The 25,803-nt window shown below is 39.7% G+C and overlaps 1 protein-coding gene across 2 annotated transcripts in view; it reads right to left on the reverse strand.

Moving 5' to 3' along the window:
- Window positions 1-25,803, reverse strand: part of grin2da (glutamate receptor, ionotropic, N-methyl D-aspartate 2D, a) — a 237,886-nt gene that overhangs the window by 109,032 nt on the left and 103,051 nt on the right. For both annotated transcript variants that reach the window (XM_079655556.1, XM_079655557.1), the window contains one exon: window positions 3,528-3,642. In XM_079655556.1, coding sequence (XP_079511682.1) covers window positions 3,528-3,642 — 115 coding nt within the window. The remainder of the gene's footprint in view (window positions 1-3,527; window positions 3,643-25,803) is intronic.

The following is a 25,803-nucleotide window of genomic DNA, read 5'->3' on the forward strand; positions in this document are numbered from 1 at the left end:
TTTGTTAATTGAAAATTGAATACAGTAATGTTGAACTGGAACAGAAAACGGCACTACGATTCCCACAGAGGAAGAAGTGCGAGTTGTAGCTTGTGTCAGAGACTATTGCAATATTCCGCTTTTCTGTAAGGTTAAGTAATTTCAAAAGGCTGGATTTCTAAAAAAACTTAAAAACAGAGAAAAATACATAGAAGACCTAAAAACTGACACCGAAGATCTAAAAACATGAATAAAATAGCTGACACACTCCAAAAATAAATGCCCCTTGTTCAGCAATCAAATGGTAACAGGCAGTGCTTTCATTTGTCATGAGTTTGTTAGTGCTCTTAGTTTTGTGCGTAACTTTAATATTTCAACCGAGCTGAATTTTGCTCTGAGTCGTGTTATCTTCTGCAAAACAAGATCGGGTAAATTTTAGATCATTGCATGCACAATGTATACGATTCTGCAAAACCCCCTTATTCAGTCCAAGGTTCTTTGAGACGCAAATTGCCAAAAGTAATTCAGAATTTCAAACAGCATCCACAAAGAGAAACATTATGCAACAATGACAAGTTAATGTGTGTTATCATAAATGTCGACAACTGAAAACTGGGATTAATATGCCAGTTCAAATCAGAGGGAAAAAAAAGTATAAAGGCATATTTGTCATCAAATGTGTTGAGTAAAAGTCACCAATGTCTAGCTCCTTTTTGATTGTTTGCAAAAATTGCACAGTTTAAGAAGCAGCAGCTGATGAAATAAAGTAATATGGGTTTAAAGCAACATTTGGAGGTTTTAGGACAGAGTGTTCCTTTTTTAAGTTTTGTTACCAGTGTCACAGAGCCTTGCATCCAGTGGCCGGTGGTGGAAAATATTTTAGGTGGGGCTGTGGAAATGGTGACCAAACAATACCAGGGGAGTCCAGGGGGATGCTCCCCCAGGAAAACAAATTGAGAAAAGACCCCTTAAATTATGACTTCTGGTGATGTTATCGGGGGGGGCGCTTAAAAATATGAGAAGACTGATCAATACCTCCATAATCTTCAGTGTGGTTAGCTATGGATCTTCCAAAACTTCCAAACACCTTGTCCTGGACATAGTTTCTACATAAACGGTGCAACAGTACAGTAGGCCCACACAAACTGCGGAACACCGGGGCTTTGGGAACACTCAAAATTAAAATGATTTAATTCCCATTTAAGGGGCTTTTTCCCCCCGTTTTTTTCGAACAAAACTGTGTCTCAGGGCTTCTTAAAATGTAATAAACTATTTATGTACCCTACTCATTTAACAGGAAGAAACTCAGCTAACTGATGATATGAACCATGTTTACCGAAACAAAACACAAATCTCACAAGAAGCGTCTAAATGAGACCTGAGCGAAAAAATGCTAACGCACTCTCGGTATAAATCAATCGATATACTTATCGGATATGCACAAACAAGCTTAGCTAACAAACTGAGATTCCACAGATTCTAGAAATATAAGTATCATCACTGAGCGATCAGAACTCGCGACAGGGGAAGCAAATACAGACATCACACAACGTAGCTTTAGGTAGCAACACACGGAGATATGCTCACCTTTTGCTGTTATTCTGATCAAAAACGAGAAAAACACGGCTGAAGGTTAATCCAATGTGTCTGTCACTTTGAAAAAGTATTGATAATCCATAAATCAATTTTTATGTCAAAAACTGAGTTTTCATTAGCTGCTAATGATAGCTTCCAGAGTGTATGACAGCTTCTTATTTTGTCTCCTTGGATACAAATCTAAACAACTCACAGACTGCACCAGGCACTGACGTATACGCGCCCTGTGACCATTAGATTTGACGACGCTGATTGGCTGAAATTATGTTTCGGCGGCATAGTTTCAAGATAGGAACAGTTGGCTTCTGCATCACTTGCTGCACTCTCGTCTGGGCGCTGTGCATAGCGCCCAGACGAGAGAGGGTAATGATAAGGCCAGGCAGGAAACATGTAACTTTAGACATCGTAACACAATTTTAAACGACATTTTATTGTAGATTATACATTTTACTGATACCAATTATATAATATTTACCTTGTTTATCAAAAATAAAAATAAATTATTTTTCTTATTTTTTTTTATGTGGGAAGAGGGGGGGCGGCTCCAAATTGTGTCATCTTCGTCTTTACTTTGTGTGATCATCGGTGCTATCGGGCATTTTTCGCCTCAAAAAGACAATACGAAGGAAACAAAAAGCAGCCCGATTGTCTTAGGAAGGCAACACGACTACGTAAAGCCCTCGCAATGCCGTCATGTAGCCATCGTATTGTAGTACGATGATATCGAGATTGCATTTATTGCACAACAAAATCATCTAAACATATTATGTAAATAACCCAATTTGTTTTCTGTGAAACTGAAAAGGATATTACATTGTTTGTTTTTACTTTTGTTGCAGTTGTATGTCTTAAATGTAATTTAGGTTAACTTCCTGTTTTCTTTAGATGCTTTTATTTTGAAGGCGAGTTTACGCTGTTGACAGGAAGTTGTTGTTGCTATGGAAACAACATGACGGAAATAAGTAATATCTTCTAATCTACATATAAAGACGGAGAAAGTAAAGAATAAAGTGTATGTTTAAATGTTAGCACCCCCCGAAGAGGTACAAGCTCTTACGTTGAGTCTGGATACATTCTAAATCATCAGTAAAGTCTACCACCATATTATCGTGTGTGGTTCGGGTGCCATCGTGTGGTCTTCAGTAGGCATCATACTTGCTTCGGCTGTTGCTTGGCTGTTGACCAACTTCGGGGCCATCTTCGTGCGAAATTCACAATTCCATATTCGTGTGTCCATCTGGTGTCAATTTCGGGACAGTGTGACAGGGGCTTTAGTGGTTGACCGATCACAACAGAGCCAGCTCGCTAACCAATCAGAGCAGACTGTGCTTTGGTTTCAGATGACTATGACAGGAAGGTGAATAACTACACACACTGAAATCCAAGGACTCATACTGATGCTGCACTGGTAGAACCACATGATTTATTTATTTCGAAGGTCAATTTTCTTGTTTTTTTACTTTTTAGTTATCATCCTGTAAATGAAGGGGGACGTGAGTTTGCACTCGCCAGAAAACATATTGAATCGTAAAAGGTCAGGAGCAAATGGAACACAGCGGGACGGAACAACAAGGTTTCATGTTTTTCTCAGGTCGAGGGGAGGCTTGAGGAATTGAAAGTGCCCTCCGAGGAAAGACCTTAGATCTGGTGCTATTACTGTACAACTGCTACACATGGCCCCTGATGGAGAGGGTATTGGAGTGTGAGTTAGCGCTGGCTAACAAGGCTGACAAACCGTGACGAAAGAGTAGAGGGAGAGGATGAAGGGAGGGGGGTTTGAGGAGCTCTAATGAAATCTGGGAGAGGAAAGAAGAGGGGAGACAGTGAGACAGCTGAAAGGTGAAACTGAGCAGTGATGAGTTAGCATGCCTGATGGACTGTGAAATTGCAGTTAGCCAGTCTAGTCGTTGCTTTATGATAATTAGTGCTAACTTGCACAGCTGTGTACGAACCTCCTCCCAGCCCCTCCCACTGGTGTAGGAGATGACATCGAGCAGCGGATTGGACAGGTAGCCGTCACTGTTGAAGGAATAATCCCGCCCACCAATGGATATGTTGTTGAAGTACCTGTGAGAGGAAACGGAAAAACAGAGCGGTGAAATTAGAGATGACATTTTATGAACCTACAAGATCCATGTAAGGGGAAAATAAGTTTGGTTAACAATGCACCATGTCCCATAAAAGTAGTCCTACTGTATGTCACCTGTGGAATATTAGTGAATAACAGATGCTAAGTGGACTAAAGACAACTTTTACTGCTGCTTAAATATTCCTGTTTTCTTTTGCCATTTTTCATAGATGTAGCTAAATGTTGTGCACGTTTTGTAGGAAGATGTTGCTCCCTTCGTCAATTCAGTCCATTAAACTCTGATAGTGACTGTTAGGCATCATTGGGTCCAACACCAGACATATTTTAATCATTAAACAATTTGGGACAACAATTTAGAGGTTAACCTGTATGTATAGTTGTTAGAGTAATATGCTCACAATTTCAGTGAAATAGAGTTGAACATATCCCTGACAACCTAGTCTTGGTTTAAAATCTCGCTCTAAGGATGTATGCAATTGTCAGTTTTGAAAAAAGGATCTTTCAAACTGTTGTTACTTAAAATACTTTCTGAAAAGTACAGAAGAGAAAAAACATAAAGTAATGTGTCCCCGTATAACATTTTAAGAGAAGAGAAAGAGAAAATAAAGTCAAGTAGTCAAAGCAATGGATTGAAAGGCGAGACCTTCACTGCGGGGGAACAAACATCAGGGATTGTTCGCTAAAGACAAAACGCATTTCTGTTGAGATGAGAGGAAATCACATTTTTGAGGTGTAAAGACCGTGGGGGACGCAAATAGTCGAGAAGAGGTTAAACAGGGAGGGAGAGATGACATGAAGTGCAGAATTTGCCAAAATGTTTCCCCCGTCTTCTGCTGCTGTCTCGTGTCACTTGACCCCGGCACCGGTCGACCCACTTGAGAATACCAGGAAAACACAAAAAGCAAAGAGTCTTGGTGTGAAATGGAGATAGTGTGAGAGAGAAAGAGAGAGCTTTACCTTTGATGTTTTTAATAAAATATCTACCTTAAAAGCATCTTGGAAAAAAAGCACATCAAAGCTTTCTAATGAAACCACTCCACAAACACACCGGCAGCCTCAGTATCTTAGATAATTCTTAATCAACTGCAATCAGACTTCAAAACAGACAAAGCCTATGGAAATTGTGCAAAACAGCCAGTGTGTGGCATACCAAAAAATTGCCGAAGCACCTTGCGAAGGTTCATTATCGTGTTGAATTTGTGTGTCCATTTTTCCCTTTGTAAGGCACTCGTGAGGGCATCTTGTCAAATCGTGTCATCTTCGTCTTTACTTCGTGTAATCATCGGTGCCATCGGGCATTTTTTGCCTCAAGAAGACAATACAAAGGAAACAAGAAGCAGCCCGATTATCGTATTATAGTACGATGACATCGAGATTGCATTTATTGCACAACAAAATCATGTAAACATATGATGTAAATAACCCAATTTGTGTTCTGTGAAACTGAAAAGGATATTACATTATTTTTGTTACTTTCGTTGCAGTTGTATGTCTTAAATGTAATTTAGGTTAACTTCCTGTTTTATTTAGATGCTTTTATTTTGAAGGCGAGTTTAATACACAGCTGCACTAATACACAGCATCAGCAAAACAGCATTCACCCACATCAGAAAACATCATTATGTCATTCAAGACTTTGAGAAGAGCTGTTTCAGTGGAATGTTTCTGACAGGAACCAGATTGGAAACATTCGAAACGTGGTTTTCAGTGAAGACAGCAGTGATCAGTTTGACAACATGTTTTTCTAATTTGTTTTTAGATAAAAGGCAGCTTAGATGTGGGCATATTGGTTTTCTGGAAGTAATGGTTCAAAAGTATGATGATTTATTTTAGAAGAGGTTGATCAACTGCACGTTAGCAATATGCTAATAACTACTTTTAATAGAGTCAAGCAAGTTGGGAAACTATCTTAACGGTTTGGTGAAGATTTTGCACATCGACCAGATCAATGAAGTCCTCAAATAAATAAATAATATATAAATCAAAAGAAAAATGAAATGAAAGAGGCACCTTTTCTCCAAGTTCTCCAAAAAAACATATGCATATTTTGTTATGAAGGTGTCGGAGCAAACAGGCTGCCAGATTTTCTGGTGCCAGGGAGCAGTCTGGAGTTTGGGGTTTGATGCCTTGCTCATGGACCCCTCAGAAGTTCCCAGGAGGTGAACTGGCACCTCTCCAGCTACCAGTCCTCACTGCTTGGGAGGTGGAGGTTTCACCGTATTGTTTTAAATAAATGTAAGGTTGTTTTAGTTTATGGCTTCTTTAACCATGTTGTTAAGAGGTCTTTGTAATAGTAAAAATGAACCTGGAGCTCGGTGAATTTTCCACAGTCGATCTGCCTTCTGACATTTACCTCAGAAACAACAAATAGTGTTATCTAACAAGAGGGATGCATCGTTGAATGATAAAGAATTCTGAATTTACCAGGTGCCCCTTTATCTAAAAGAAGTTCAATGTGTTTTAAATGTGTGGATAAGTAGAGAACTCATCGCTTGGCTTAAAAAAAGCAGAACACCTCTCAGCTGAGAGACAATTTCATTCGCGGAGGAAGTTAAATGTTTTCTAGACCGAGAATCTAAATTAAAACACAAGTTCAACAAAAAGCATTCATGGTTAGTTACATGCAGCTCCACAAAGTAAATACAATCAATATTTTAACAACGCATAAATAAATAGGTCCAAGGTTTGACCCCCTAGTGCAGTGGTCGCCAACCGGTCGATCGCGAGTGTGGTGCAGGTAGATCGCAGGCCGTTAAAAAAAAAAGTAACAAAAGAAAGAAAAATAAAATAAAAATAATGTTTGAAAAATACGTTTTTAGATGTAAACATATCATCCACCACCCCGTTAGCAGGTGCCACTTGATTGACGTATATTTAAGACACCTCAATAATATAATACATTAACCGTGCTTTACGTGAACCTCATCATGACACAAGAGACAACGGCAGGACTGTAATTTCCCGTGTTCAGTGAACGCAACAGAGGCAACACACCAGACCAATCAGAGAGTTGCATGGAAATACACGTGTGCTTGTGTCATTCAAGCTCGGCTCTGTGTGTGTGTGGCGATAGCGCATTCAGTGTGATAGAGAGGGAGTGAGGGAGAGAGAGGGACCGGTGTTAGCGGGGACCGTGATGTTAGCATCTGGTTAGCTAGCTGCACTAACGAACATAAGGAGCTGTTTCCACAACAAGCTGGAGGAGAGTCCTCTCCTGTCAGACTGAGGGGCTCAGGTGAGCTAAAGGACTGAGTTTTTAGAACGATTTTGTCACAAATTATTCAAAACATTATTTCCGCGGCACACCTGATCATTTTTATACAAACAATAAGAGAATAAATGAAAAACAGGTATGAAATAGCCTACTATATGGCAGTAAAACAAGAATACAGTTTAAAAGGGGAGTGATTTGTAAAATATCCATAAAGAAAAAGAAAATCTGTTTACAGTTCTGTTTCATATGGGTGCTGAGAGAGGTATCCATAGACCTCTTCATGTTGCTCTCAAATTGCACCAGATTGATGCTTTCAACTTCAATATTTTAAAAAAAATCTTCCCGGGGGAGCATCCCCCCGGTCCCCCCTTGAGGAGGTGAGGTCCGCCCCCCAATAGCACTTTACCCCTGCCTATATGCCGTGAGCTGATTATGGAGCCTTCATTGTAATTCAGATGCAATTAGCCTATAGAAAAGGCCTCAAATTGGAAGCATTGTCTGGGCCGTCTTTTTCACTCAATTCTGCAATAGGTAGATCTCGCCTTTGACCTAAGCCGAGGTCGGTGATCTTGGGCTTAAAAAGGTTGGTGACCACTGCCCTAGTGCAAATATAACCACAACAAAGGAGCTTCCTACTTTATTTATCATTATTCCAGCCCATAATCCTTGATGGTCCACTATGGGATTTCATTTGTTGACTGTGAATTATGTATCAAATGCAGCGGGGAGTAAAAATAATGAAAAACAGAATTAGAAAGCAGTTTACAGAAGCTTGAAATCCGGATTTTATATGCATATCCCAGCTATCACATTCTGCTTTCTAATAATAATAAGGGTGTGAGCTTATCCCTGCTATTGTTAAGGAAATGAGATGCAGTTCCTATAGGTGCAGCTAATGGAAAAGTCACAATCTTTACTGCACCGTGGATTCACTTTGGCTTCATTTCCCAAAGGGCTAACAGTAAGGTCAACTCTGAATCTAAAAGAAATGGCCAGTTCACTAATTGGTAGAGAGATATTGGCTTCCCTTATGGTATGCTAATGTGGTCCTGGAGTATATCCGACACAGCTAATTCACTGCACAATATATTCAGGAAATATTCATTGAGGTAGAATTGAATAGCATCTGTCACATGTTATTACCAACAATAATAAACAATATTATCCAGCAGAAATCCAGACACTGAAATGGCAACTTGCATACAAGCAAACAAGGAAGTCGAGCCTGATTCACTCCGAGGTTTTATTCATATTCTGCCCTACCATGTAATCATACTGTGGTGCTTTGCAGCAGTCTCCCTTATCACCTATCAAGTGTCGTATAGTGTGATAGGTAAGCCATTATCTCAGAGTCAGAGCCGAATATCAATGCATATTATCGTGTTGCCCAGCAGCTGCTGAAATAAAAATCCAGCCGGAGCACGTTCAACACGACAGCTACAGATGTAACCTCAAATAACCATGCAATCTCCGAGGGCACTTAGACAAAAAGGTACTCTCGTCTATTCCTCTGAATTGATATTCACCAATTCCGTGACTGGAAAGTGTTTGGTTTCCCTGGAAGGAGTTTTGTACGAGAAGATCTGCCGCTCCACCTACGAGCACCTGATGCTAACTGACATCTGGAGTCCCTGAGGACTCTAGCATTTCTCTTTCACCTAGTTTTACCTCAGCAAACAGGGGAAAAACATCAGCCTGGAGGCTCCGAGTCTCAGAGGTATCTCCATCACCTCTGCCGGGAGCGCCTGCTATAATCCTCCCTTCTTTTCCTCTCACCTCCTCTATCCTTTATTCCTCACCCTATCTTTCCACCTGTGCTTCCTCATTATGCCCTACCTTGTTACATTTCTCATGCAGTGAGTACAGTACAGTGCAGAGGAGCAGCAAACTAGAGGTGACAGCAACTAGGAAGTGGGGAGAAACAGCAGGAGAAGGTGCAAAGAGCAAAAGAGGAGGTGGAAAAAAAGAAAAATAACTGCCATGAACAGAATAAGAGAGACAGAAAGGAGAAACAATTTAACAAAAGGTGGAGACAGGCACATACAGGGAGAGTGTGCGATGGAGAGAATAAGAGAGGCAGAGTGTGTGAAGATTGTCAAACATATTCGCTACAGGCACAATCCAACAGCTGCCTCTTGAACATAAAGGAAAAATACAAAGAATATATGTCAGAGTGTGTCAGTGGTTCGTAAATCACTCAAACTGCAACCAATATTATCATATTCAAGTAAATAATAAGTACAAAAACCAGCACATTTTCATTATTTTAAGAGACTTTGACAAATCAACTGAATTGCTTTGTGACACAATCCACTCTTTGCAGCTGCCATCCACTATCGGATTTACTAAAGAATCAGCTCATCACAGTCAGCTCCTGGACTGAACCTCAACGTGCACTCTGCAATGTATTCCTAGTGATGTATTTTGGCCAACCTCAACTGATAAAAACTGATACTCCAACATATTTAAATTACTTAATTATAGTTTTCACATATTGTAACCCTAACCCTTACCCTACAAGACAAATCAAAATATAATGTATAAAAGGAATAGGTATTCATCAAGGGGTCCGTGCTCCATATCGGTTTGCAAATACATCTCATACACACATTTATTATTCTCTAAATGTTACCCATGGATCCTAATGCACTCAAGTGACCTAGCGAACCCAAGCAAAACCTCTGTGCAGCACCGACCCATTACAAGAGGCTAGTTTGCTATGCCTATGAAATTATTGTAATAAATTAATATTGTACGCACCATAAAAAGGTATATTTCTACATTGCACCATATTATACATAGTAGGACAATGTAAAGTACACAAAACTGTATTCCAGTTGATCGAATATGTAACTTAATTATATATGTAACAGGGGGTCCGTCTTAGTTTCTTATTCAGCTAGGTGGTCCTTGGCATGAAAAATGTATCCTGATATAAGGTATGTGTAGCATATGTGTGAACAATTGAAAGGCTGCTATCAGCTAAAGGTCAAATACCTAGAATTCACTTACAGCAATCATTAAAGAAACTGGCATTAATTTATGAGAAAATGTCACAGATGATTGCTTTAAATGTTACCTGAAACCCAGGAGGTAAAACAGAGAGCCGCGGGAGGGATGAGGAAGAGAGGAGAAGAAATAGAAGGTGAAATAGAGAAAGCAGCAGGTTGAGCATGCCTGAGTAGGAGATGCTGCTCTTCATCTGTATTTTACGTGCACATCAGCAGAGACAGAGACAGAGCCTGATTTAATCAATAAAGTCATTACTGGAACACGTGACTATCAAACCAAAGGGGGAGAAAAAAAGCTCCCAGTGGAATTATAAACCGTTTTATTACCCTCCAAACTGAAAAAAAAGAAGAAGAGAGAAGAGGGGAAAATGGATAAGTGAAGTGAATTACAGGTCAAGATGAAGAGATAAAGCAAGAGAGAAGGCAATAGATAGGATTTAAACCTGGGAGGTAGAGATGAAGAAGCTGTCCAGGGTTTGAAAGTAGATCCAATGGAGGGTAAAACTCAGCTCACCCAAGTTAATCCACATTTTCATTGCAGGAATAAACTTTACCCGAACCTCCATCTGCTAAAGATGACATAGGTCTGGCAAAAATCTTATGACAAAAACCTTGGATAACAAGTTGTGTGGAAATCTTCAGAATGGCAGTTTGACTCAGTTTGAAGCAGACTGCTGAAGGAATATGGGATTGTGAGTAATGACCCCCTGTGTGTCATCCAGAGCACCATTCACTGTCATATATATCATTGCATTCTAAGAAATATGGCTCAAAATGTCTCTGTCAGTTAACAGTGACCTTTGGTTTTGATCACCGAAATCTAAGCAGTTTATCATCGCGTATGTAAGAAAAAACTCACAACATTGTGTTTAGGCAAATGGGATGTACCAACAACCCAAAAATATTAGGCATTACAGACTGTAACTTCCAAAGTCAAACTTCACTAACAGTAAGCTGACCTCCTTATAAATGCAAATTGATATGAAAGTGTACAGTAGGTCTGTTTAAACTGATGAAATCAAACATAATTTGAGATGCAATGATTTTATTAAATATTCAATTTGAGCAGAATTTAAATATCTCCAGTTTAAAGCCTAATAGGTCTCTGACTTAATAACTATAAGATATAAACGTTCAGTCTAGCACAATAACACACCCAGCCAAAAGAGTTGAAATGGCAATGAAAAACATCTTGCCACAGCAAATTAATGGATGAACACTCGGTAGTATCCCTAAGATAGCCGTAAGGGGGCGGTTTTTAAAATCCAATTCAATTGGTGAGACAAATTGGCTGGTTCCAGTTTTAAGCAAGGACACATAGGGGGCAGTATACTAAGGAGAGAACTTTGCAAGATCAACCATAGACCAATGAATGTGGCAAACTGCTTTAAACTGAATAAGATGGTGCCTTGCATTATAAGTGGAGGAGTGGATGATATTAAAAAAAATAGTACCATGTCTTTTCAACAAGTTCCTTACCTAGGACCTTTTCCCATAGTGCCTTGAGGAATTGGTGGGTTATAGTTGGTTATTTATGATTCCATACATCATTGAAATGACACGTACAGAAGTGTAATTAAATGGATGATAATTTAGAAAACAATTGCATTATTTAATGCTCCTCTGAGAACGAAAAACATTATCATCACATTGAAGTTGTGTTTCTGATTATGTCGACCATAATTAGCCTTTTTGCACTGATATTTCTTGCTATTCAGCCATTTATTGATTTCAAAACCAAAACTGAACAATGGAGGCATTTTAGAATTGTCACTTGGTTTGTCAAGACAAGGGACTTCTTTAAAGATAGCTTTAAATAACTTTTGATTCACTCATGTGAGGGATGACCTGCTGGACAGTAAGAAGGGCCAGCTGGTTGGTTGGTGAGTCTCATGGTGCAGAGTTTTTCACCTAGCAGAATCTCACACTCTGTGATGATCAGTCTGTTACTTAAATTCACTCGTCTGCCATTGGCCAGATTTCCTCTCTTCTATGTGTTTTTTTCTAAATGATCACTCTAAATGCCATCTGAGCATGGCAACTACAATTATGTGTCATGACTGCAGAATTCTGGTGATGAAAAATATGAATAAATCCAATCCTAGTGTTGATGCCTAATGGTGAGAGCCAGCAAAACTGAGGCTGTCTGTTGGCAAAATCTGTGACTAGGATTTTATTTGGTTTAATTATTTTTTAGGATAAACAGAAACATATATAAACAAATAGATCTACTGGCCGAATGAATTTCTTGAAATTATATTTAACATGAGTGCTGGATTTATTTTAAGATTTGGACTTCATCCCTAAATGTATTGAGTTTGAAAAGCGTTGCAAATCTCGCTGCAAACATAAAATTATGTTTTACATCGAAAAAATGTACAGTGGCCGACAGGTGCATATGAGTTACAGTGGCCCAAAACATTTCTAATTGTTGAAACGTGCTGCGCTTTCAAAAACGATGCAAATGAAAAAACACACGTGCCAAAACACATGAAAATAAAGAAACATCTTCACCAATTTTACAAAACATGCGCAGCTTTTACTAAAAGCGCTGCTTTAACGAAACACTACAAATTAGAAAACGCTGCGAGAAGCTCAAAACACAATGGAAATGGGGAGACTAAAAAGTAACCCACACAGCCCGGGCTGGAGCACTTGTTGACGCCAACGAAGTTGGTGAAGATGTTTCTTCATTTGCATGTGTGTCACATTTGTGGTTCTATATTTGCATCGTTTTTGAAATTGCAGCGAGAAAAAAGCATTTTCATCTCCTTTTTTCACAAGTTGCCATGTTCATGAATTCTAAAAGATTGGAAAATCTACCCAAAGCAACTGGGTAGAACACAATTATGATCAATATAAATATAAGTTTTCTATATCCATTTATTATTTCTAATGAATTATATTAATATTGACAACAACTCTCAATTTTCTTTTGTAAGTGCAAAAAAAAACTGAAATCTGGACTTCTATATAGATTCATCTGTTCATACAGAAGCTTTATGGTGCAGTACCGACATGAGGATGAAAGGATCGCTCAGGGAGACTGGAGAAGATATGTGTGAATGCATGTCTGTCTGTTATCGAGTGTGTGCTAATGGTTTAAAGTTTTCCTTCAAAAAGATCTTGCTGCCTCTGCAACCTCGTTCCCTGGCTGTTCCGGGAAAGCTTTCTTTGTAACCATGACCACCTCTTCAAAAGTAAAGCAAGAGACAGAGTCTGGGGGTTAGAGAAAACAAGATGAAAAGAAAGAGAGTGATAAAGAGAAAGCAATGGGGCATGTTAGCCTGAATGATCAAGAGCAATTCCATGCTTCATATGAAGAAAGTGATGGATTCGTCAGCATTTATTCTCTATCTCTGTTTCTCTTATAGTCTCTTCCTGATCACTTTGAATCACATTCGAAGGACTGTATGGAACCGCATGAAGCTACATTGGCAGCCATGTGCTCTGGAGTTGTCACCATAGAGACAAACAATACTTGCCATATTCTGTTGGACTTATCAAATGGTCACAGCAAACAGTTATATGTCCTGTTCAACATGTTTTCAGCAACCATTGCCAATGGTTTTCTAGCCAGTAGCATGGCACGGTAAAAGGCATTGATGATGTCAAAGTATGCTAGTTAGTTAGCAGAAACCCAAGACGAAAACAACAGTGTACTACACTTTACATAATAAAAAAGCAATCTCCGGATACAAAACAATGAACATGTCAGTTATTTGTGCATACCAGGTTCGGTTCATCAATAGCAAGATGGACCAACCTTTGTGACAAATACTAAGCCCATTTCTAGACCTGAATGTCAATAAAGGACTGTTGGTTGGACAGAACCAGCCAACATTTCTTGTCTTCTATTGACATAAAAACGTGTGAACAAATCAACACAAGAACATTGCTTGTGCGTGAGTCCTTGCACTCTCACCAAAGTCAACAACCCCCAGCTGCCACTGTTGTAATCTTCCTCTATCCAAGTTTGTGTTGAAATCAGATCATTTCCATCCAATAGGTCACGTAGCTTTCTCTTAGTTTGTGTGTGACATGGTTGGAAAGGATATGTGTGCTGCTGATGTTGCCCTTATGCTCTTCGACATTTTCTGATGCTTGCGGGTGTAATGGGAGTATACAACATATTGCACTCTCAATCTCCCTCTCTAATACAGCAATTTAACTTTCATTTCTTTATAACCACAGTGATTCATTTAAGAGTAAAGTGAATACATAGATGAATGAAACAAATAAATGAATAAAAGCCTGCTGAAGCAAATACTCAATGGTTTTTTTTGTCAGCATGCCTCCCTCCCCCCTCCTCTCCCTGCTTCTCTCCCTCTCGCCTCCTCATATTGACTGAGGTGATAGTTCATCACTTTTGATGACACAGTGAGGCCCGTCCTCGGGAACTGAACTCACCAGAGGAGCTGTGAGTGCCCTCACATTGCGGAGAACTATTGTATCTCACGTTATTGCAAACGCACGCACACACACATATAAAATGTTTGTGAGAAGATACGCCTAGGGGTGAATCCCACAACACTAATGAAAGTCTTGTGCCCATGACCATCAAAGGGAAGGGGTAGACTGATAGAGCCGTAAAGGCCATCATGACTCCTGTGTGACTCATAGATTCTGCAGTGAAGGAGACTAGAAAATGCAAAGAACGAGTAATTAAACCGAGCTACATGTGACACTTTTATATTAACATATCTTTGCTAGATCCGTCACGAGGCATTGAAATATGTTTCTTACCAGGCATACATACCCACAAATGTTGTGAATACGCATTTGTTAACCCCCGGAGGGTGAGCAGTTTTTTTGGACCTGCATGATTTCTCATATTGGGATACTTTGGGAGTGCAAGCATTTATAAATATATGTTCAACATTTAGGACTGGCAATAAATACCAGCCTGTCCTCCTCCAAAAAACGACCAAATAGGTAGATTGTTCAGCAGCTTATTACGACCTATAGTCACGTTTTAAAGTTTAGCACTTCTAGTGGTCGTGTAAGAAACAACAATTTGCATATGCTCTTGTTGATTGCAAACGCTCCGGAGGGTCGTACATTCACAAATAACCCTCTCTGGAAAATCCTAAATTGTAGAATAGTTTGGCCATTAAAATGCTTTTTGATTCGATTTCTAGCGAGAAGTGTATATTGTACTTTTAGAATCTACGTCCAGTGGATGTGTAGGATCTACAGTTTGATAGATATTACGAAAATGAATTGAGGTCTCGTCAGGAGAACGTTAATATACTACGTCTTTCCCCACAGCGTCCATGTAAAGTTGGCGTCAACCCTCACGGGGTGAAAGCACTATTTCCGGTGTCGAAGTCTTCATAATAAAACCGGAAGTATTCTCCTCACTGTCAAATAATTTCACAGTGATATACGTATCTGCATTACTCATCCACTAAAAAACATCAATTTACCAATGTCTCTATTGTATGAGTTATCATCCATGATGAGAATAAAACAAAAACTGTCCAGTATCATAGATCCATCTCACTCCAGGTTGATAGCAGGACACCCCATCTAGTCACTCAGAAGAAATCAGGACATTCTAATGTACAGTTTGTAAATAAAAGACCTTTGGGGACAGGGATGATAGCTCATATATGAGACTTCAAAGGTCTTTTATTTTGAAACTGTACATCAGAATGTCCTGATTTTTTCTGAGTGACGACATGGGGTGTCCTGCTATCACCCTGGAGCGAGATGGATCTATGATACTGGACAGTTTTTGTTTTATTCTCATCTAAACACAGAGGGATGATTTTTTTTTACTCTAACGTAATGCATAGGATATTCGCACACCGCGATATCACGTGAGGGCTGGCTTGACTAGGTTTTCCCGAGTGGAGGCTGGCTTGACCGCAGTTAGTTTAGCATACTCAGCCTGACTCAGCCTGGTTGTTCCTGGCCCTAGAACCACGATTTTATGGGGCCATTACATCACCAGAAGTCCCAATTTAAGGGGTCATTTCTCCCCAAAAAAGATGTTTTACTCACTATATCAACAGCCCCACCAAAAATATTTTCCACCAGCCGCCACTGGTGGGCGGTGTTCAAAGCCTCTATTGCCGAAGCCGCGGCGGGGAGCTGTGGTCTCAAGGTCTTAGGTGCCACAAGGGGCGGTAACCCTCGAACCTCTTGGTGGACACCGGTGGTCAGGGAAGCCGTCCGACTGAAGAAGGAGGCCTTCAGGGATATGTTATCCCGTGGGAGTCCTGAGGCCGTTGCAAGGTACCGACAGGCCCGAAGGGCAGCAGCCTCAGCCGTGGCCGAGGCAAAGCAGCGGGTGTGGGAAAAGTTCGGAGAAGCCATGGAAAAGGACTTTTGGGCGGCACCAAAGTTGTTCTGGAAAACTGTCCGACACCTCAGGAGGGGGAAGCAGGGAACCATCCAAGCTGTGTACAGTAAGGATGGGACGCTGTTGACCTCAACTGATGGAGTGTGAGGGCGTTGGAAGGAACATTTTGAAGAACTCTGAACCCGACAACTCCGCCCTCTATGTTAGAGGCAGAGCTGGAGTATGAAGGGGGATCAACACCAATCTCCCGGGTAGCCAAACAACTCCACAGTGGCAAAGCCCCGGGGTGGATGAGATCTGCCCAAAAATGCTGAAGGCTCTGGGTGTTGAGGGACTGTCATGGTTGACACGTCTCATCAACGTTGCGTGGAAGTTGGAAACAGTACCGAAGGAGTGGCAGACCGGGGTGGTGGTTTCCCTTTCCAAAAAGGGGGATCAGAGTTCCAGGCACCTCCAGCTGGGAAGAGACCGAGGGGTAGACCTAGGACCAAGTGGAGGGATTATATCTCTTCACTGGCCTGGGAGCGCCTTGGAATCCCCCAGTCAGAGCTGGTTGATGTGGCCAGGGAAGGGAAAGTTTGGGGCTCTCTGCTGGAACTGCTACCTCCGCGACCCGACCAAGGATTTTTTTGTGGATGAGTACGGCAGATATCACTGTGAAATAATTTGACAGTGAGGGGAATACGGTTTTATTATGAAAACTTCGTGAGGGGAAATACTGTTTTCACCCGGTGAGGGTTAATGCTAACCTTACATAGGGGGAAAGACATACACGTTCTCCTGGCGAGACCCCAAATAATCTTCGTAATAGAAATCTAATCAAAAAGCATTTTAATGGCCAAACTATTCGACAATTTAGGATTTTCCAGAGAGGGTTATTTGTGAATATACGACCCTCTGGAGCGTTTGCAATTGCCGCAAATTGTTGTTTCTTACACGACCACTAGAAGTGCTAAACTTTAAAACGTAGATCGTAATAAGCTGCTGAACAATCAACCTATTTGGTCGTATGAGTTGGAGGACTTGTTGATAAATACAGTATGTTATCCCCTTAATATGGAAAAGATAGACAGAGATTCAAGACGATTGAATGAAACGGCAAGATTTCATGTGCTTTTATGTTTTTGATAAAACAGGAAAACACTGATACTTTTTGTTTACGTAACTGTCGAAGTCTGTGCCTAACAGGTTTTCATTTCTCTAGTCCTTGAACTGTACCATTCCCCTTACTTTGTTCCCTTGAGTGTTTGTGTATGTTTTGTTCTTTTCTGAAATTATTTTGTTTTTGTCTTTCTGCAGTTTATTTCTCTTTGTATTTGTTTTACATATGTTTGGTCCTTTTGAGCCTGTCCCTGGTCGGTACATGTCTCCTTTACACCAAAAAAGACTAAAAACGGTTGAAACAAATGATGGTATGCAATTTTGAAAATGATGTACAGTTTGTGGATAGCAGTGATCAATACAAATTGTTGAACAGTCTAGACATTAAGTCAGTTATTGTTTGGCCAAAACGACAGCAACTGTTGAAAAGGTCCATCAAAAGAGAATTTTTTTTCTGATGTCAGTCCAAAATTAATAAAGTACATAATTGGGAATCATGGTCTCTTTTTTTTTTTTGCTTAGATGTTATTATCTTCATGAACAACAATACAAACATACGTAGTGTCAGGGAGATACAAACAAATATACATAACATAGACAATGTCAAGGTTCGCATCAATAGTGGCTTAGTGAAGGGTCTTATAGGCAGTCAATTTAAACAGTTTATTTTCAAATCATGATTGTTTAATTCTCAGTACATGGGTAACCCTAACCCTAACCTTAACCCAACAACGTCCATCAAGCCATTGACAGTCGGGGGTTCCTCCTGTAGCCATTTGGTGATTGTTTTCTTTGTTGACGCTCGTAAGATACTAATAAGATATTGGTCTTCATATTGGATATTGCTCCTTGTGAGGTTTCCTAAATAAATAACTTCAAATGTCTTCGGAACCTCAGTACAGTCCATACATCATCCCAGTATTCCTTCATTTTCGTACATTCCCAAAAAACATGTGCATGCAGTGTTTCCCACATAATTTGATTCTATTTGTGGGGGCACCGCATCCACCCCAACCTCAAATAAGAAAATACATGCAAGTTTATGGCTACTGTAGACAACGTTCTTGTTGCTCTGTGTTGCGTTGTTAATGAGTGAGACACACCGGAGTTGAGGATCTGTGGGGTGTGTTCTCACAAAAATATAATTTACAATTTAGGCATTTAGCAGACGCCTTATTCCAAAGCGACTTACAATGACCAATTACAAGGACATTCTCCCTGGAGTAACTGAGGGCTAAGTGCCTTACTCAAGGGCACACTAGTAGTGGTGTTCCAGGCGGGATTTGAACTTGCAACCTTCTGATCATCAGCCCGCCCCACTATCCATTAAACCACCAAAATAAAAAATATAAACTTAAAAAATATACATCTTATTATTATTATTTTTTTTTTTATGAGATCCATTTGTGGCGGACAATATTTATTTGTGGCGGCCCGCCACAAATAAATCAATGTAAGGGAAACACTGGCATGCCGAACATTTCTCTCCCCACACAGTCTCCAGCATGCCTCCTGAGTATTTGTACATTTACTTTTAGCCCCGGGAGTAATGAAAAATCGGATTATATTTTTCAAACAAAACTCTTTCCACATCCTGGAGCTGGTGGTAGATTACTGTACAGTACATACATTATACCAGTCTTCATTGGACAACTGTATATTGCAGTGGCGAGCCGTGACTTTTATACCTAGGCCCTCAGACCCCCACCGTCAAAATGTTTTATTTAAAATATAGTTATTACGTCACACCGTATACTTCAGCGGAATATCAAAATAACAGCCTGGGGTGCAAAACGCATCAATGACAGCGATCCTCTATGGCACAAAACAACACCCGTAAATAACCCAATTTGTGTTCTTTGAAATTGAAAAGGATATTGCATTGTGTTTGTTACTTTTTTGCAGTTGTTGTTAAGAACTCAGGCACTTGGGAGGTAGGACCCAATTGCACGACCCGGGAGACAGAGGATACTTTAAGATACTTTATTTTTCCAAAAGCAGGCAAGATGAACAAAAAAGTCACTATTGAATCTCAGGTTGAGATGACAAAAAAAATAAGAACAAAATGAAAATTGCTCATGTGGTGAGGAACAACACTTTTCAATAGCACAAAGAGAGCATAGACCTGACTGTGGCAAGAGACAAGACCTTACCATGGCAATAGACAAAACGCATAGACCTGAACATGACAAGAGACAAAAATGAACTGACACTGAACACTGGGAGACAGGGGAATTTAAACACATGACAATAAGACACAGGTGGGAACAATCAGGGGCGGGACTGACGCTGATGAGCACAGGAGACACCGAAGGGATGACAGGTGAAAACAATCAGGAAATTAGACACACCAGGGAAACTAACGACAGATAGGAAAACACAGGGAGAAAGACCAGACAATACACAGGGAGGAAAACATGACAAGGAGAACAGAAAAACACCCACTACCAGACACACAAAACTAAAAACGTGACACATTCAAGAATTGTGACAGTTGTATGTCTTAAGTGTAATTTGGCATGCTTTTATTTTTGAAGGTGAGTTTACGCTGTTGAAAGGAAGTTGTTGTTGCTTTGGAAACAAGAAAAGCTTCATAGCGGGCGGAACTTGTCATAAAGTCCGCGAAAATAAAACCCACCCATTTAGAGGGAAGATATGATTGGTCAATTGTACTGTCATTTGACTTTACTCTCTCGTTCAGTTACTATAGAGAGGCGAAGTCCCGCCAATCTACTTCCGACCCATGGGACCCCGGAAGCGGAAAATTATACATTGAAGTCAATGGAGAGAGAAAAGTCATCTTTCGATCCCGTTTGAATTGTGCCACGAATGACACATATGATGTTTGTCAAATTAAAAGAACATTTTGCAAGTCAAAAAAATAAAAATGTGTCGTAAAACTGTGAAGTTACACATGTTTTTGTGTGAAACTGCTCAGTGAACTACAGGTCTCTGGTCTCGCATAATACGCGTCACCATCACAAAGATGGCCGTTACGTTAGCAAATTGCACCTGTTTCTTTCAGAATTAGGCGAAAAAGTATAAAACGAGGTGAAAATCACTACAAGGGCATGTTGAGAGCTGTACATAAACGAAAGGGGAGTTAGTCGGTTCTGTAAGAGCCAGCATGCGGGACCGGCTTTACAAGGTTTCAGTGAGTAATGTGAGTGCAATGTTTAACGTTAATGTCAGCTAGCTAACATTAGCTAACAAGGTACACGAACATGTTTTGTTTTAGCAACTAGTTTTCTCCTTAAGAACTTTGTGGTCTCTGTGTATGCTGTGGATAACATTAGTGTTCACAAGAACAAGATACACCAGTTTTATATCGACTATATATGTGATCTCCTTTTTACATCTCGTTGTGTCATTTGAGTTTATTTGCTGTGTGTAGATTCAAGGATTTTGGTTATCTTGTCAATTTGTTTGGTTATCTAGGCACAGCTGTGTGTGACTCCCTCTTGTACACTGGTATGTGTTTTACTAATTTAGAGAGCATTGATTAATTAATAAACTACACACTGACTCTAGATCCTGACCAAATCCTTTTTTTTTTTTGATCAGATGTTTTTCAAAGATGTATTGTATATTATATAACAGCTGCACATCACAGACCGGAGTCTATGCTACTGTGGACCACGAAGGAGGCGATCATCATCCCCATCCCCAAAGATCCTGCATGGCATGGAAATCTCCTCCTCCTGGAAAAATTCTACACTCCGCCTGTGTTGGCCAGTAGAGAGGAGGACATTTAAATAAACGTACTCCTTACACCCTCGGACTCTGCGTTGTGTTTCGTATGTGTGATGGGGTGTTATGCAGAGGGGAGGAAAACAGGACACAGCAGATTGGGATTGTGGTGGAGATGCTGAGCAGTTATTTAATTGTTGCATGTAATTATTATTATACTGCGTGCTTCTTAGTTATTCCATCTTTTGCTGTAACATGGATCTGTATGTAACTATATTTACTTGTTATCTACCACACTTCCTTCTACATCATACACCATCATTATACATGATGGTGTATATAGGATTTATATATATTTGTATACATATCTAATAAATTATTATTATTAATTGTTTGTAACTGTAAAACTGTCTGAAACTGTGCTGTTACCATTCTTGGGCCAGGACTCTCTTGAAAAAGAGATTTTTAATCTCAATGAGACCTATCCTGGTTAAATAAAGGTTAAATAAAAAAAAATAAAAAAAATTGTATAATATTATTTTTCGAATTTGGGATGGTTGGAAACGTCTTTTTGATCTCTTTGTCTATGAACACAAACTGAGTAAGATTGACAATAAAGTTGACTTTGAATTTGAAAAATATATATATTCTTTATGAAAATATTTGACTGTTGTTAAATGAATCCAAATGAAACGTTGGACTGAACTACAACTACGCCTTTAAATCTCTACGGACTGTTTTTCAGTGGGTTAGTGGAGTTAGTAGTTTTCAGTTCCATGGACTGATTAACAGCTAAGCTCCCTTTCTCTTTTGTCCACTCAAATACACTTGGCCCTTTCTCTTTTCCATTTGGAAAATGGCAGCTGCATATTCTGCTTTTCTCATCTGGCTCCCTGTCTGCTTGTCTACAATGAGAAAATTATATAATTAATTACTAATAATGATTTAAACCTGTTATTACCAATATTTCACAAATTCTTCATGTAAACTTAAGAGCACAGCTGTATGTTGAGTTTGTCAGCTTTGCTTGGTTCATCTTACTGGGGGGCAGCTACATGGATGTCGGTGCAGTCCACAATAATTTTGCAGTTGAAGACAGAACGAATGTATTATTGACTCAGAATGAAGCACAACATCATGTCATACAATACATTGACTTTATTTGTAATTGTGTAAACAAATATGAGCATTGATTAGCAAGCAGGACCTGCAGGAACAGAGAATGGTGATGGATGGAGCTGGGAAGAGAGAAGAATAAAGAAAACAGATCAACTTTATTATCGGATATTAAAAATTCAATTTCAAAACAAGTTGCCGCTCCTACAGTTTTCTAGTATGTAAAGATGATTTCACATGACCTATGCAAAATATCACACTCAATACATGTGTGTCTCTGGGGGGTGCATTGTGCCTTTGATGTATATAAATTATACACCATAACCAAATATTATTACGTACAGTGGAAATCAGGTTGCCAGAGCAGGTCAGTTCAGTGTGCATGTTCCTCAGGGCCTCAGCAGTTACAGGTGAGGTAAAGAAAATAAAAGAGAAAAAGGTCATTAACAACACTTTAAAGTAACAACACTTTTAATAATTATCTCGTTTAATAATTTTCTCTCAGTAATCACTCAACTACTGTCTTTCCAACAAACAGATTGACTCGCCCGCTCTATCATCACAATGAAACACGTCCAGAAGAATGTCATGCAAAGCTGCCTGCCTTCCTTCGACTCTCCCTGAACTGCCTGATATTTTAATGTTCAATGTTAACCATTTGTGCAGATAGCACGAAGTAGAAAAGATCCCCGATGCTAATGTGGCGTTAGCCTACCTCCCGCCCCCTTAGCACCTGGTGGAGGGGGCGATAGGCTACTCTTCAAATGTTTCACAAAATACTTACCATCATGACTACTCTTACTGTTTAACATTTTGGTTTACTTCATGTTAAGGCTAATACAAATGACAAGGCTAAGTAATGTAACGTAATGCTAACTAACGTGCTCGCTACTAGCTAGGTAGCTAACTTGACTATGTTCCATGCAAAACATGTATATTACCTGATATGTTTGGTCCAACGACTCCTGGTCCTTTCACCAGATGGGAAGCGATAGAACGAGCAAGTGGTATGATCACTTTTGTGATTACAACCTGGTAAAAAGCACACAGGCATCTTGTAAAAGTGAATTTATTGGAGCAATCTCTTATATTTATTGGAGGGAATAAATCGGTTATGAGATCTTCTTCTTTGCTTTAATTGCAAGTCGCAACCAGTCTTGGAGCATTATCGCCTATGACATCACTTACGCGACCCAGAATGCGATTTGGGATTTGTAGTCTTTCTAGTTGCGTATTTTTCATAGTCTTATATTTCAACAGTTTTACGACAAACTGTGACTTTCTTTTACATGGAAATTATTGTTTAAGATTGACAAACATCATATGTGTCATTTGTGGCACAATTCAAACGGGATCAAAAGATAACTTTTCTCTCTCCATTGACTTCAATGTATAATTTTCCGCTTCCGGGGTCCCATGGAGGCTCTCGGAAGGGGAGGGACTTCGCCTCTGCTTTGGAAACAAGAAAAGCTTCACAGCGGGAGGAACTTGTCATAAAATCCGCGAAAATAAAACCCACCCATTTAGAGGGAAGATATGATTGGTCAATTGTACTGTCATTTGAGGGGGGGGGTCGGGGGGGGGGTGCTAGTGAATTAATGTTTTATTAATTTGTTTGTAAAGTTTGATAAACAGAGCCAAATTATACAGATGGCTAGTCTGCCCCTGAAAATGTCTATGCAAACGTTATTATTAATAATAATTTAAAAAAGTAATCAATTTTTTTTAATACATTTTTTATTATTTTATTTTCTATTTTTATTTTGTAATCATCTCGCTATAGCAGGGGTTCCCAAAGTGGGGGACGCGACCCCCACTTTGGGAACCCCTGCTATAGCGGGCCCTCTGTGAATTCATAGCTGGACCACCAATCGGCTCCTATCTTCACAGTAACTCACAGAGACGAGCTTCTTTCATTTAACCCTTCACATTCAAACAGAAACTGAATAGGCAGATTCGAAGGATTTATTTCTTTGGAAATGTTATTTTAAATACAATTAAAATCAAGTTATTTTGGTAAAACTAATGAAAAATATAACTAAAAATATATTTTAAAATATATATATTTTAAAAAATATTATTTTTAGAGTGCCCCGACGGCTCGCCACTGGTATATTGCTTTCTTTTATTCTTTTATCTTGAACATGTAGTGTATATGTTTTCCTGTTCATCACTAGACCTTGATACAGATTTGAAATCACTTTACAAGAGCCACTATTGTATGCTGTAGACAAAATTATAATCACTCTGTTCGTGTTTGTGTTGCTGGGGAATCATGGTTTGTAAAGCCAATTGAAGCGTTTAAGGTTTTGAGGTCATTTATTCATTAAAAAAGTATAGTCTTCTACAAAATGCTCAGTTGCAATGCTCGATTCCCAGGCTAATAAGGGTTCAGACATATTCGAGAAATTCTTGCTAACTTCAATGAGGTATTAGTCAATACATGAACCTAACAGCCATATTAGAAAAGTCTAGTCATATTTTTCATTCCAAAGCTTCACTCATTAAAAGCTGCTCCTGTGTCACAACCAACATCCATCACAAGGTCTTGTCTTACGACACCAAGCGGATATATTGAACAAAGAGTTGTGACGCATGGCGAGAAAAAAAAACCTAGCTCTCAGGGCTACCCATTAATTTTACACAATTCATAAACGTTCAAGGCTTTCCAAGAGCTGTGTGAGGCTTCACAGCACAATGGATGTGTTACAGGATGTTTTTGAGTTCAGATTCAGAAACAGCTTTATTGGCCGAGTATGTGGGCACTTTCGGACTTTGAAAGTTCATACACAGAATAAACACATAAAGCAACATAAAACAAGTTAAACATTAGCAAAAAGTGAGAAGGCCATGCTACAATGGCTGGGAGGAAATTGGCACAGCTCAATCTTACTTAACAAATCAGTTCTGTTCTGCAAAAAAGCAACTTCCGGTCCATTTTCTGCCGAGAATTCCGAGACCAAGAAAACTACAAAAAATATGTTGGCTGCATTGATAATATATCCCTTTGTTGGAAAGCCTGCTGACTGTTACTCCAGCGCCCTCTGTTGGCGGCACGTGCAATTGTAACTATCAAGCACATGGAGCGCAGCTGTTAGGAGAAAGGGAGAAAATAACGTCATGTCGACGGAGCGCAGCCTGGACTTTCAGTGGCGATCTAGTGTGTGTGATCTTTGTGCATCTCTGACCAACAGTAAGTTAATGTTACTCGCATGGGACTGGACAGTATTAAGCCTTTCACGGCATATTAGTTGTTTTGGAGTTTGCTAACTCCGGTTATTATCGACAAGTTGAGCTAAGCTAACAAAGCTAATGTTAGCACTGCGTAGCTGTACTTCTCTCCATCTGAAATGTTATGTTTGACTCTGTTGGCAATGTCTAATGTTTAGATGGCATATTAACCTTTTGTACTGTAAGTTAAAGGAAATATACTGCACAGACCCCGGCTAGAACTGTGCGCAGCTCTCACTGGTGCCCAGCTGAAGAAGCTACTTCAGGCCGAGTTGACACTCAAGGTGGAGGAATTCACCCTTTGGTCCGATTCAACTACAGTACTCAACTGGGTTCAATCCACATCCTGCCACTTCAAAGTCTTCGTCGGAACTAGGATCTCAGAAATCCAAGACATCACAGACTGTAAAGCCTGGCGATACGTGGACTCAGCCAGTAACCCAGCCAATGACATTACCAGAGGCAA

Source organism: Notothenia rossii (genome assembly GCF_949606895.1).
Source record: "Notothenia rossii genome assembly, chromosome: 10".
NCBI classification, from domain to species: Eukaryota; Metazoa; Chordata; class Actinopteri; order Perciformes; family Nototheniidae; genus Notothenia; species Notothenia rossii.